Source organism: Ruditapes philippinarum, unplaced genomic scaffold (genome assembly GCF_026571515.1).
Source record: "Ruditapes philippinarum isolate M1 unplaced genomic scaffold, ASM2657151v2 ctg13958_1_1_1_1, whole genome shotgun sequence".
NCBI classification, from domain to species: Eukaryota; Metazoa; Mollusca; class Bivalvia; order Venerida; family Veneridae; genus Ruditapes; species Ruditapes philippinarum.
The window spans coordinates 10,355-24,396 of NW_026864572.1; the positions used below are offsets into that span (position 1 = coordinate 10,355).

Consider the following 14,042-nt stretch of genomic DNA (forward strand, 5'->3'; position numbering starts at 1 on the left):
TCATCCAGACATACAGACTATTTTTTTCTCAGTTAAGCATCTATGTTACTGCATCGATCAGAGAAACATTTGTTTTCTATGTAATACAGCAGTTATAATAGTACAGCGATTAATATGATTCAAAGTTTTGTCTGTTGTTTTAAGTTACATTAGAAAACTTGCGACACTTACAAGCAACACCTGGGGAATTCTAGTTTAAATGCCCATGCACAATAACTGAAATCCTATGTATTATATATCCTGTATCGTACTTTTTTAAGACATAAGTGTGGAAATTATCCTGATTATATACTTATTTTATTATTGTATAAAATGATACAAATTACTTAGCCCTTAGTAAGGGAAGCATGCCTATATATTGTCTGCTTAAGAAAGGTGGTTGCTTAAAACATGTGAAACTGAGAACAACGTGTACGTTTTGAGACTGTTTTGTGGTTTAAGCCATTATACTGCTTAATATCAGTGGCCGCCAGTTCAATTTTTACTGTAGATGTAGATGTATTTATCCTTTGCAGACTCTTAAGGCCAACGTTTTGTCCACATTTTTGTGCAAAGGATGATCGTAGTGCATTTCATAATGATTTATAATCTTATTGAATGATAATAAACGCCAAAACGTGCCGAAATTTAGCGCAAGAAACACACTGGCAATAACAAAAGTTATCATAAGAACTCTGTGACATCTTCAGAGTTATCACAAGAACTACGGGACATTTGAAAAATCGGGTATAAATCTGTTAGCCGGTGCTTTATGTTTGCAATTTTGCATTATAATTAGGTAATTATGTATGGCAAGGATGAAGACCAGAAATAAACCGGTCAAAACACGTGAATTGGCAAATAATCAAAACTACAAGATTTGAAGCAAGAGGCGATGAAAAATAGCCTGTGAATTAGTTTTTGACACATAATACAAGATGTAAGACAAGCTTATTAATAATCATTAAAGTTTAATTTAGCACCTAAACTCATTTTTGAACGATGAAAATAACCATTTTTAACGAGTGTTTTGGTAGTATATACAGATGTTTTCCGACGAACTCCGTGACAGCTATCACAAGAACTCCTGAACAAGTTATCATAAGAACCTCATCCTTCGTGTAACACTTTCTCCCCCGTGATTTTCAAAAGTCCCAAAAATACAATAAAAACAGGCGGGGATGGGGTTGGTAGTGGGTTCAAGCCTTATGGTCGAATCAGGTGTGTTTTAGACTTATGCATGAATTACCGTTCTCAGTAAAGTTTGCATCTAATCAAATTCATAGTTTAAAATTATTGTTTTGATAATTTTCCTCGAAAATACTTTAGATCGCAAATTTGCACTTTTTAATCGCAACTTAATTTTGCCTTCTGGGGGCTGAGCCCCAAGACCCTCTTTTATGGGCCTACAAGTTGACCCTCTTTTATGGGCCTACAAGAGCTGGCTATGCCCCTGATTACTAACAACTAGCCGGGGGTCTAATGATCGGACAATCGCCAGGCCTATTTTAAGTCTTTTTATATCCTTATTGGTTTAATTTCAAACGGTATTGATGTTTTACCAAACTATGACGAAAACGGCGAATAAGCTAATAAATGAACATCGCAAAATCAGGGGTATTTTTGCGCATTTTCAAAATAATGATTTAATTTTAGCGATGGAAAAACACAAGTGTTACTAAAAATAACCTTAAAAGCATAAATACTTAAGGCATCTGTAACTATGGGCATTGGCATAGGGAAAGTGTAGGTGAATCTTTCTTATATCTGTCAACAGTAAGTTAACATTCTTTAATTTGAATATTTATTATCTTTTTTTGCTGACAACATAATTGTTATAGTGAGTATATTAATTTAAATTTTATGATCGCAAAAAGACGACTTGTTGACCAGAATGTACACTTATAAATTTCAGAGTAAATAAAATAAACGTGTTTTTTCGTGTGTTTTTTTTTTTTAATGTAAATATTATTTTCACGCACTGAATTTAAATCAAATTAAGTTATTTCTTTGGTAAATGTTTTGAAATTAAAAAAAGACATTTAATTCTTAAAATTTACCATTCCTTTCAAGTTAAATATATGCCAGTTGTTTTGTCTATAGGAAAATTTACCAAATATTTATGATTAACCTTTACACTGGTTGCAACGCAGTCTGATAATAGTTTGCGCTGTTCGCTAATACTATTTTTTTATTTTTCACCTACAGTACTGATGAATAGTAAAGATCTAGATTGAAAACTGAGCGATTCCGTATAGTTTACTAGCACGGAAAGTGCTAATACAAAATGTCACAAACCATTTAATCACATTCAAATACGATAATGTTTTCTAATCCAATATTGATGCAATCAGGTTATACTTGATTAACACAAATTCATTTCTTTTAACTAAGATATTAATAATTTCATATTGATACTTATACTTCTTCTCATTATGTTCCTACTATATTTATATCAGTAGAAGAAATTTATCATGCCAACTGTGATGTCAAAAGAAGACTGGCTCAAAGGAGTGATGGGTTTAGGAATAGTTAAGGACGCACTCATTCCTACACTCAAAACACATTATTTACAAAAAGCTAAAGAATGGAACACAGATGACGATCACCTTAAACATTTGCTTGATCTTGGAGCGGCAAATGAAGTAAAGCAAGTAAAAAGAGAGGAATCTACTTGGTATGTTAACTGCTCTGAATGTCGATCCATCTTGAAAATGATTGAGATGACACATAGCCGACCAGCACGCTTGATGTGGATGAATAATCAAAGGGATGACTCTTGTCCTAGCGAGTACAGATTGGCTAAAATCTTTATGCCTGGTGGGAATAAAATGACCAAAGATTACAGCGATCTCGATGCGTTGGTAATTTTGGAGATTCTGAAGAACAACACACGGTTTGGGCACATGAAAAATGAAATTTTGAATGTAAATATATGTATCTCTTTTACATACTCACAATATTCAACACACTAACAATATATTATTATATTATACCTCATTTGCATACGCCCTTCTATATTTAATATGACGTCATCCGGTCCATAAACCGCATACAGACCGGGGGCGGTCCATAATTCTTATATGGACTGGATGACGTCATACTAAATATAGAAGGGCGTATGCAAATGAGATCTAATATTTTATTTTGTTGTTAAATGATTCTTTTTACTGAATTTATTGTTTTGTTTCACATAAATTTTATTACATGTTGATCAAAAGTCATGATAATTTTATGTCTTTAAATTGATTATAAATTTTTAATTTTATTTATACAGTTTGTGAAAATCTTAAAGTTTTTTTTCCTGTTTAATGTGATTAACAAAAATTGAATGACAAAAGAAGAGCATGATTTTTTTGCTGTATCGCTTGACAATAATAATAAAAAATCCGACTAGGGTTTGAGATATTTCACACACTGAACAAATAAATTATTATTTGACAGCAAATTATAGTAAAAATGACAGCAACAAAAAAGGTGAAAGGACTAAGATTCGGTATAATATAACAAATAAAACATGGCCTTTCGGGCAAAATGCAAGTTTACGGACTGGTTGGTCAGACCTCGGAAGGTATATGTCCCTCAGCTGCGCTTCGGGCCATATACCTTCCTCAGTCTGACCTATCAGTCCGTAAACTTGCATATTGCCCTCAAGGCCATGTTTTATTTGTTAAATATAGAGGATATTTGATAAGTTCAGTGTAATAAAAGGTATATTTCACGAGTGGCGCAGCCACGAGTGAAATGTGAACTTTTGGTGTTCACGAGGTGAAATATAATTCGATCTTACACTAAACAAAAAAATTTTGTTTTTATTATGCAAACAAACGTAAGAAAGGACATTTTTACCTAATAGTAAATGAATAGCGCGCCAAATAATTATACAACATGACATCATTCACGACGACACGTTATTAAGTTGGTTTCCAGTTCTGTGTACGCTGGTATTTCATTGAACTAACGTAAAGGGCTTAAATTCAAAAGAGTGAAATTATCAAATTGATAATTTCACTGTTTTAAACAGTGAAATTATCAGTTTTAATTCACTGATATATTTCTATAAACCATCGAAAAGCATGTAATAATTACTAATAACCCTTTAACCAGGGAGCATTCGAAATACTTTTTATTGCAACATCCCAAAGCGTATTTAACATTTGGAATAAATATTATGCGTCAATATTTAAAGAGTTAAACATTAATAAATCTTCATTTTGACTTAATAAAATATTTCAGATCTATATTCATATAAACATATACTAGACACGGCAATATCGCCTAAAATCAAATAAATTTCTATAACCCAGATATAAAGATATTTGAGAATATAACATTTTATTTAAACACATTTTTTGTGAATTTATTTCTAGCTAATAGTGATCAGAAACAGACTGATGCATTCAAATGATAATTGTATCAGTGCGGATGAATTGAAAGCAGCTTTTACTACAATGAAGAAACTTCTACAAGACGATATATTCAAAAACTTGGAGGAATGTACAACGGCGGTTAAAGAACTGGATAAGGGTATAATCAATTACTTTATGCTATTGATTCTAAAATAAATAAATAAATATATATATATATATATATATGTCACGGTTCAGAACTGTTCACTATATAGGGGAGAAGATGTGTAAGCGGCCGGATAGCTCAGTCGGTAGAGCCGCGGTACGGTATTCCGGGGATCACGGGTTCGAGTCCCGGTCAGGCTGCACATTTTCTCACCTTGTGACATTTGGCGCCCAACGGGGGACCGTGACTGAATATGCTCAGAGTTTAATTCACATTGCTCTGTAACTCTGTGAAATTCGAGGACGAATTTCAATATAGCAGGGGAGTATGTCACGGTTCAGAACTGTTCACTATATAGGGGAGAAGATGTGTAAGCGGCCGGATAGCTCAGTCGGTAGAGCCGCGGTACGGTATTCCGAGGGTCACGGGTTCGAGTCCCGGTCAGGCTGCACATTTACTCACCTTGTGACATTTCCACGGCTCTACCGACTGAGCTATCCGGCCGCTTACACATCTTCTCCCCTATATAGTGAACAGTTCTGAACCGTGACATATATATGTATCAAGGATTTTTTTTTCATTTGAAGAGACTACTTTTTTACATTCATTACATGTATCACTCGATTTACTTGATCACTAAATTGCACATATGTATAATTTTTCTTTCTTACTTCCAGTTAAAAAAGGAAAATATAATTTATGAAATTGATGAATCAAACGAAACTTGGAAACTCGCTATAGATATTCAGAAAAAAGCACGTGGGGGTGAAGGAATTGCAAAACCAAGTCCTGAAGCCATGAACATATTGCTGAAAAATATTCAAGCTGAACTTGAGAAGGAAAAAAATGAGCTTCAGAAGGAAAAAATGGAACAGAAGAAGCTGAGGTCAGAGCTCTCAAAATCTGAAGAACAAAGGAAAGCGGAGCAAAAGCAATGGAAATATAAGCAAGAAAGGGTCGAAACTGATCTAAAAAATGTACAAAGCAAATTGAAGGACTCTGAAAAAAAATATAACATTGACGTAGAAAATTTAGAAGCTGAAAATAAAAAACTAGTAGATGAGCTGCTAAAACATGATCCATCAATAGCTGGAAGAATTGCAAAAGGAGCAGTAACTGGAACAGGTGTCGGTATTTTAGGTGGACCAATCGGAGCAATTGTAGGGGGTGCTGCCGGAGGTGTGGTGGGAGGTGTTTCGTTCTTCTGGGACAAAATCACAAAGTAACTGTTTGATATGAATACGACAAAGAATTCTATTTGGTACATTTTAAGCCTTGTAATTATTCAGTTTTTGCCAGAAAGCTACAGCAATAAATTTGTACATAATTATGCATTTTCAATGAGCAGTTGAATGTGGAAGCTTTCAGAAGTGAATTTCATTTGCTTACCGAAAGACACCAAATAAAAAATCCCGTGTTAATGATATGTTATTATCCCCCGCCGAAAGGCGGCGGGGGATATAGAAATAGTCTCCGTCCGTCTGTCCTTTCGTCGGACATTTTTGTCCGGAGCATATCTCAAAAAGTATTTGAGGTATCAACTTGAAACTTTATAGGTGGATTGATCATATTGAAGAGGATTGCAGTGCACAATAATGATAACTCTACCCTGCATAATTTTTCAGTTATTGCCCTTTGTTACTTTTCAAACTTAATTTTTGTCCAGACCATAACTCAAAAAGCCTTTGAGATATCAACATGTAACTTCATGAGTGGATAGATCTCACTCAGAAGGTGTGCAGTGCACAAAAATAATAACTATACCATTCATAATTTTGGGTTATTGCCCTTTGTTATTTTTCATACTTTATTTTCAACTTAGTGGAGCATAACTCAAAAAGTCTTTGAGATGGCAACATGAAACTTCATAGATGGATAGATCTTATTGAGGATGAATGCTGTGCATAAGAATGTTAACTTTACCTGTTATAATTTTTGAGTTATTGCCCTTTGTTATTTTTCATACTTTTTGTCCGGAGCTTATCTCAAAAAGTGTTAGAGGTATCAACTTGAAACTTCATAGGTAGATAAATCTCATTAAGGAGGAGTGCAGTGCACAAGAATGATAACCCTACCCTGCATAATTTTTGAGTAATTGCCCTTTGTTATTTTTCAAACTTAATTTTTGTCCAGAGCATAACTCAAAAAGCCTTTGAGATATCAAAATGAAACTTCATGGGTGGATAGATCTCACTCAGAAGGTGTGCAGTGCAAAAGAATAATAACTATACCATTCATATTTTTTGAGTTATTGCCCTTTGTTATTTTTCATACTTTATTTTCAACTTAATGGAGCATAACTCAAAAAGTCTTTGAGATGTCAACATGAAATAGATCTTATTGAGGATGAATGCTGTGCATAAGAATGATAACTTTACCTGTAATAATTTTTGAGTTATTGCCCTTTGTTATTTTTCATACTTTTTGTCCGGAGCTTATCTCAAAAAGTGTGAGAGGTATCAACTTGAAACTTCATAGGTGGATAGATCTCATTGAGGAGGAGTGCAGTGCACAATAATGATAACTCTACCCTGCATAATTTTTCAGTTATTGTCCTTTGTTTTGTTTTTTTTCAAACTTAATTTTTGTCCAAAGCATAACTCAAAAAGCCTTTGAGAAATCAACATGAAACTTAATGGGTGGATAGATCTCACTTAGGAGGTGTGCATTGCACAAGAATGATAGCTCTACCCTTCATATTTTTTGAGTTATTGCCCTTTGTTATTTTTTTACTTAATTTTTTACCTTAGAGGAGCATAACTCAAAAAGTCTTTGAGATGTCAACATGAAACTTAATAGGTGGATAGATCTTATTGAGGAGGAATGATGTGCACAAGAATAATAACTCTATCCTTATATAATTTTTGAGTTATTGCCCTTTGTTATTTTTCATACTTTTTGTTCCGGAGCTTATCTCAAAAAGTGTTAGAGGTATCAACTTGAAACTTCATAGGTGGATAGATCTCATTGAGGAGGAGTGCAGCACACAAGAATGATAACCTTCCCTGAATTATTTTTCAGTTACTGCTTTTTGTTATTTTCAGTCATCAGTATTCACATAGGTTTCAAATCTGTAATTACTTTAGCCATCAGTTTTCATTACAAAAGAACCTCTTTAGATTGAATTATTCTGCTCTACTACATATACATTCTTACAATGAGCAAACACATTCGGCGGGGGATGGCCATGCTAGCATGGCTCTTGTTTGATAATTGGTATGTTAAGTTGATGTAAATTTCTAAATTTTGATATATTTTTGCATATATGTTTTATAATAAGTATGTATTAATGTGAAAACGTGAGTGTAGGTTACACTTGGGGGAAATCACGACAGTTCCATTTAGTAACACATATTGCAGTGTCTAGATTTAAAAATTAAAAGATGTTACAAAACTCTGAAATAACCTTTGAAGGTAAAAGCAGATTTACCACCATCATAGTATCTTTAATGATACTTCTTGTTAAGACTTGACAAGTTTCCAAATCATAATGTGAGGGATTATTCTACAATATTTAGAGTTAATGTTTTATATTTTATCGTACGTTATGCAAGCTTCTTTAAACAAGTTATTCTTTCAATTGCATGTTCTCAGTCTATACAATGTGTGTGTATACAAAACTGCGTCCAACATTAAGAAATATCACTTCAAAGACGCATTCTGTGTGTGCTGTTTGTGTGTGGGTGAGCGCGTGTGTGTGCGTGTTTGTTTGTTGTGCTTTTTGCTTTTTTTACATACATTGTACTTTAAGTTGTCCGGAAATAACTTTAATATTGTTTAGTACTTATTTTTTAAAGCTTCTATTTGTATGTATGTATCTTAGTTATTAAACCTGTATCGTAATAAATAAAAACGTATAAGCAATGTTGTGTAGGCTTTGACTTTTGTTCAAGAAAATGCATTAATACCTAGCATGTTACTATACATTATGTATAGTAACAAAATATAGGGTCGTTCATTACAAAATTACAGGTGCATAAAGAGTTAGTTTTGAAAATGCGCACGTCTATGCCTATTTTTGACTACATCCGTTTGATTTAACATGTTATTTGAAAGAGGGAATCTTCAATTAAAATATTTGATTAAGAGGCTTATTATTTGCAGAGCACGGATACAGTAAAAATGCTTGGCATAAACGCTCACAAGTAGTTTTCAAAAGGAACACGTCTGGAAGTTTGGCAACAAACGCCCTCCATATATTTCAAAGGCCTTTTTGTAGGTCATTTGATGTACGCTAATTAAGCAGCTTATTGAATACACTATTATTACTTCAATCAAGAAAGTGAACGGTTGTGGAACATTCGACCGTTGCACAGGAGAGTAATCATGACTATGACCTGACCTTGGGACCTGATTAATGCGCGCGTAACGTCAACATATTTATTCCGAGTACGAGTAATTTTTAAATCCATCCAGGGATGACAGAATTGTTGACATGAAGATTAGTGTATTGTTATGAACAAAAATCATTGTAAGTCAAAGCGTGACCTTGACCTATGAACTACAGTCGCAAATCTCTTAAATTGGAAAAAGAACAGGTTCATTAACTTTATTATGCACATGTTAAGATTTTTTTTGTTTCTTTTTATTGGGGTTTCGTAATACCAGCACAGTTAAGGTAATATGGCGACTTTTAAGCTTTACTGGTAAAGGAAGACCTCAGGTGCTCTTCTGTAAATTATTCCAGGTACCAGAGTAGAACCACTGACGTTTCCTTATCTATCCGGATAGCTTTTTAATTATGAAAGAATCCAAAATTACTGGTACAGATTTAAACCAACAGCGGTGAGGGGCAGGTAGTGAAGTCAACGAACTTAACCATTCAGCCACGGACGTCCCGCAAATGTCGAGTTATATTATAATGGGAAGGTTAAAAAAACAAGTTCTATAAAATAAAATATTGACTAACATTTCAAAGTGTTATTTTTTAACATTTCAAAGTGTTATTTTTTTGGTCAGACCAATGACATGGATGAATAACTTTCAAGAATTCAAAGTAGGTTTCCAAGAACAACAATACCGCACTACTTTATCTTTTGATTTTGAAATTACTTAGACATGCTAACAGGTTTATGCTGGACATAGGTCTGTAGATTCAACATCAAAGGTGAAAGGTCACAAAAGGGATTTGCATGCTCAGTGTGTCATTTCTTTAACCCCACAAAAATGTTTGATATCCAGAAGGCTGGTGTACTTACTAGTAAAACTCAAGACGCAAGTATGTTCAATAGCAAGGGCACACTTTTAAAGTCCAAAGGCAAAATGTGGTGTTTTGTCAACATGTACATTGCATGTTGTTTCACTTTAAATGTCCCCAAAGTTTCAATTTTGAAACAACTGTGACAAAACTGGACACTCATGTTATGCGGACGAGTAACTCCTATGGAAAAATACACATGTACGTGAGAACCCAATAACATGTCCAGTTGAAAAACAATTGGGAACCCATGTCAAGTTGAAAAACAATTGGGAACCCATGTCCAGTTGAAAAAACAATTGGGAACCCATGTCCAGTTGAAAAACAATTTGGAACCCATGCCCAGTTGAAAAACAATTGGGAACCCATGTCCAGTTAAAAAAACAATTGGGAACCCATGTCAAGTTGAAAAACAATTGGAAACCCATGTCAAGTTGAAAAATAACTGAGAGCCCATGTACAGTGTTAAAAATAAGCTGAGCGTTTATGCCATGTGGACAAATAGCTATCTATGTCTTAATGAATGCAAATGGCTAAGCATCCATGTTCAATTGACGAATAGCTGAACAATCATGACCTATGACCTAAGCTTAGTAACCACCAGTGGACAAATAACCGAGAACAGTTATGCTATGTGGACAAAACTATATACAGTCTCCAGCTCTTTATCATGAAGTACAACAAATCGTTTATTTATATTAGAAGAACAAAGATAGTACTTAATATACATTATTTTATTGGATGCTTTCATAAACTGCATGTTTCAATCACATCTATTCTGAATTATTAAACTGTACAATAAGTCTTTTAGCTGTTGTTTTCTTCTGTTGAATTTTAGCTATTCTATTTGCCTCCATTGATCACTTTTTAGCTTTTGCTGCTTCTTGGGCTGCTTTCTTTGCTCGAATTAGTTCCACCAATTCCTGAATAATTATGAAAACAGATATATAACAGTCTTTTCTTCACTATACATGCATCCTTTTTGAAGACAACTGTTGCCTTGTTTATAAAATATATACTATTCAATAGAGCAATACTTGGTCAATTTTCTGGTCATTGGACTTACAGATATATACTAGGCTCAATAGTACCAACTTCACTTGATCTGTAATAGGGAACACAGCTTCCCATACATAGTTTATTCATTCTTTTATTCATATAAGACTTATTCAGTTAGAATTTCATAGATTTAAATATATTTCTGAGATTAAAATATTTTACTCAAGGATAAACATAGTAAATCCTTGTTATTATTAAGGTCATATGGGTCTCTGACACCTGTAAGCAGAAGAACATCTTAGGTGCTAGACAATGCATGGCATTGAAATAACTCCCCCTCCCCCACTCCCTTAAGATGCACATAATGGTCTCATTAGACTTCTGTGCATATAAAACAGTGAATAACATAAAATCAAAAAAGTGAATATCATAAAATCAACTTAAGTAAATATTAAAAGTCGTTCAGTGAATAACTGAGTTCAATCTCAGTGTCTATATTAAAATCTGTAGAGGACTAAAAAAAAACATCTGCCATACCTTATATCTCTTCATGCAATCCTTTTTACTCCTTGTTGGAACAGCCTCAGCTATTCTCTCCCATCTCTCAGGGGTACTGGCAGGGTAAGTTTTCAGCGCTTGTTCTAACAATTTCTGCTCATCTGTAGTCAAGTGGGCCAGGTTGGTACCCATTTCTCTTATCTGTTGCTCAGCCACAGCTTAACATATATATACATAACAAATTACTAGGAGTATCTTTTTTATTCGAGTAAATGAATATCAGACATGTTCAATTCTTTCAGAAAATGTGTGCATTTATTTACCTATTTATCTATTCCTCCATTCCTTTGTTCATTGTATCATTTATTTATTTATCTACCTTTTCATTTATTTACCTATCTATTGATTTTTTCTTAATATTTTGATATTGTTTTGATCAAGTTTTACGTCACACCGACACAGTATAGGTCATATGGGGACGTCCAAGCTTTACTGATGGAAGAAGACCTCAGTTGCCCTTCCCTGCAATATTTTAGGCACAAACAGGCACCTGAGTGGAACCAATGTTGTACCGTAACCTCTATTTATTTATATATCTATTCATTTATTTACATGTATTCCTATATTTCTTTATAGGATAATTTTTCAGTTATCCAGACATTGCTCAAGTTATAGAACTTATTTCCTGCTTAAGTTAACTTAGGTGGAGGAAGACCTCAGGTTCCTCTATGTGTATGATTTAAGACAAAACTGGGAAGCTGAACATATCCACCTACCTTCTGTAAGTTGGATATGTTAAGCTTTCTCAAATAAATGAATGTTAAGTCAGTGGGGGAATTCCGAAAGAGAAGTCATCAACTCTATATGCCCCCCCCCCACCAACACACACAAAAAGGGGGGGGGCAAAAAGAGAAAATCCTTAAAGATCTTTTAACTCAAATTTTTTCATGATTTTTCTATCATAAATCTGGTGCTCAAATGAAGATTTATCAATATTGTAAGTTCAAAAAATGTAAATAAAGGGAGGTAATTAGAAATCTATTTTCTATAAAGTCTAAGCCAAATTTTTCAATAAGAAATGAATGCATAGACTTTAATGCCACATATTTAGCATGTTCTTTGATGTTAGAAGAATAATTATATACATATATTAAATTTCACTTTAGTGTTGTTACATCCTTAATTACAACATACAGGATCTTTAACACTGTATAAGTCGTTAACTTTGTGACTTGAAAAGATTTGCGATTTTTGCGAATTTAAATTATTCGCAAATATTTCAGTGCGCTAAAATTATTTCTATCATCTGAAAACACGTTTTCATACAGCATCTTACAAAACGTTTGACTGTTCAGGTACTGAGATTAATTTTTCTCATTGCTTGTTTGTTTAAGTTTGGCCTCAACAAATTACAAATGTTTTAATGAAACAATGTAATTATGCGTTAATAACAAAATAGGTTATTCATATAACAAAAGAATGTTGCAAAATATGACGAAGAAATAAGATCAGGTTCTTAATAAAACTAACAATGTATATTTCTAACAATTACATAAATGATAAAGGTATAAAACAACTGAATAGAACGATTACAATAATGACATATTCTTAACATGTACCTGTTTGAATAATGACATTACAAAAACAGTATTAAATTAAAAAGATCTTATTTTCACAAACATTTCCGCACGCAGAAACTGAAAATTCAATTTTTGACATTCGCAAATTTTTTGTGACACATAAATATCCACTAATACAGTATATAACAACCAATGAACCTAGTGGTAAAATAACGCAGCTAAATAAGAGAACAAAGTTATAATACTCACATTCAACTCTCTCACTAAGTACTTGGCCTGATTAGCTTTCTTCTGCTCCTTCTCAAAGTTCTGGAAAGCCTGCTCTGTAGCCTTCATCTTCAGAGTTGTATCTGTCAATATTGTTAAGATATCATAAAAAATTAATATGTTAATATTGTTAAGGATATAAAAATTCTGCATTCTGCATGTACATTTATTTTGTATTTTGCTGTACTGAAATGTATTGTACTATATTCTAACACTATCGGATTTTTTCTATATAGACAAAGAAGGCCCGAAGCGTGCATTATTCCACAACAATGCACTCGCCGTTCTTATTACCTCCCTGTGTATTTTCACATTGAGGGCGCCATTTTGTTTTAAAAATCTGATAAATAAAAACATTTTTTGTCGATTTTTGTTGTGAAAGCTATCTAGAATGAAAGAAAATGGTCTAACTAAGAAAATGAATCCGAACACCAATATCTTTAATTCAGTCGTTAACGCTGTACAGACGTTTAAAGTGATGTTTACGTGACGTCACAATATAGCGCGTGCAAAACAATCAAATCAAGTACGCTATTTTAATGTCGCAAACAAGTTAAATTCCACATTTATTTCACTTTTAAAAATTTGTATTTCGCTTGAAAAATTATAGAGTGAAATAAAATAAACAAACAAAGTTTTACCAACGTTTTCAAAATTTGTTTTTCTCAAAATGTTTCTACACACGGTAGATTTATCGACAGCTTTTTTTTCAACCAACTCGGACAGCTCATAAAGAACGTTTCTATGGGAAACTCTGAGGCGAAAACAAATTAAACCACCAAACATAGAGTCCAACTTTATAATAATAATTATATTTTTTCTTGACGTGTTAGAATGGAAATAGATATTAATTCTTCGTGCATTATTGTATAAATAATGCACGTTTTTCGTTCAAATGCTTTGTAATTAATCACTCAGGCCTATCGGCCTTCGTGATTATATTACTACGCATTTGAACTCAAAACGTGCATTATTCTACAACAATGCACTCAGAATTGATATCTATT

At 33.3% G+C, this 14,042-nt stretch overlaps 1 protein-coding gene and 1 long non-coding RNA gene across 3 annotated transcripts; one reads left to right on the top strand and one right to left on the bottom strand.

The window, feature by feature from the left end:
• Positions 1-1,599: 1,599 nt before the first annotated feature.
• Positions 1,600-8,363, top strand: LOC132726128 (uncharacterized). Of its 2 annotated transcripts, none has more exons than XM_060711398.1 (4): positions 1,600-1,755; positions 2,439-2,906; positions 4,350-4,503; positions 5,170-8,363. In XM_060711398.1, the coding sequence occupies exons 2-4, from the start codon at positions 2,454-2,456 to the stop codon at positions 5,718-5,720; spliced, it is 1,158 nt and encodes a 385-aa protein (XP_060567381.1). In that variant the 5' UTR covers positions 1,600-1,755; positions 2,439-2,453; the 3' UTR covers positions 5,721-8,363. The 2 variants fall into 2 exon arrangements, with proteins under 2 accessions (XP_060567381.1, XP_060567382.1); XM_060711399.1 differs by having other exon boundaries at positions 1,618-1,755; positions 2,442-2,906.
• Positions 8,364-10,406: 2,043 nt separating this feature from the next.
• LOC132726129 (uncharacterized) lies at positions 10,407-13,140 on the bottom strand. Its single transcript, XR_009625148.1, has 3 exons — positions 13,018-13,140; positions 11,228-11,406; positions 10,407-10,614 (listed from the first exon to the last, which is right to left on the bottom strand). It is a non-coding gene; the product is annotated as an uncharacterized LOC132726129 (long non-coding RNA).
• Between the last annotated feature and the right edge of the window lie 902 nt (positions 13,141-14,042).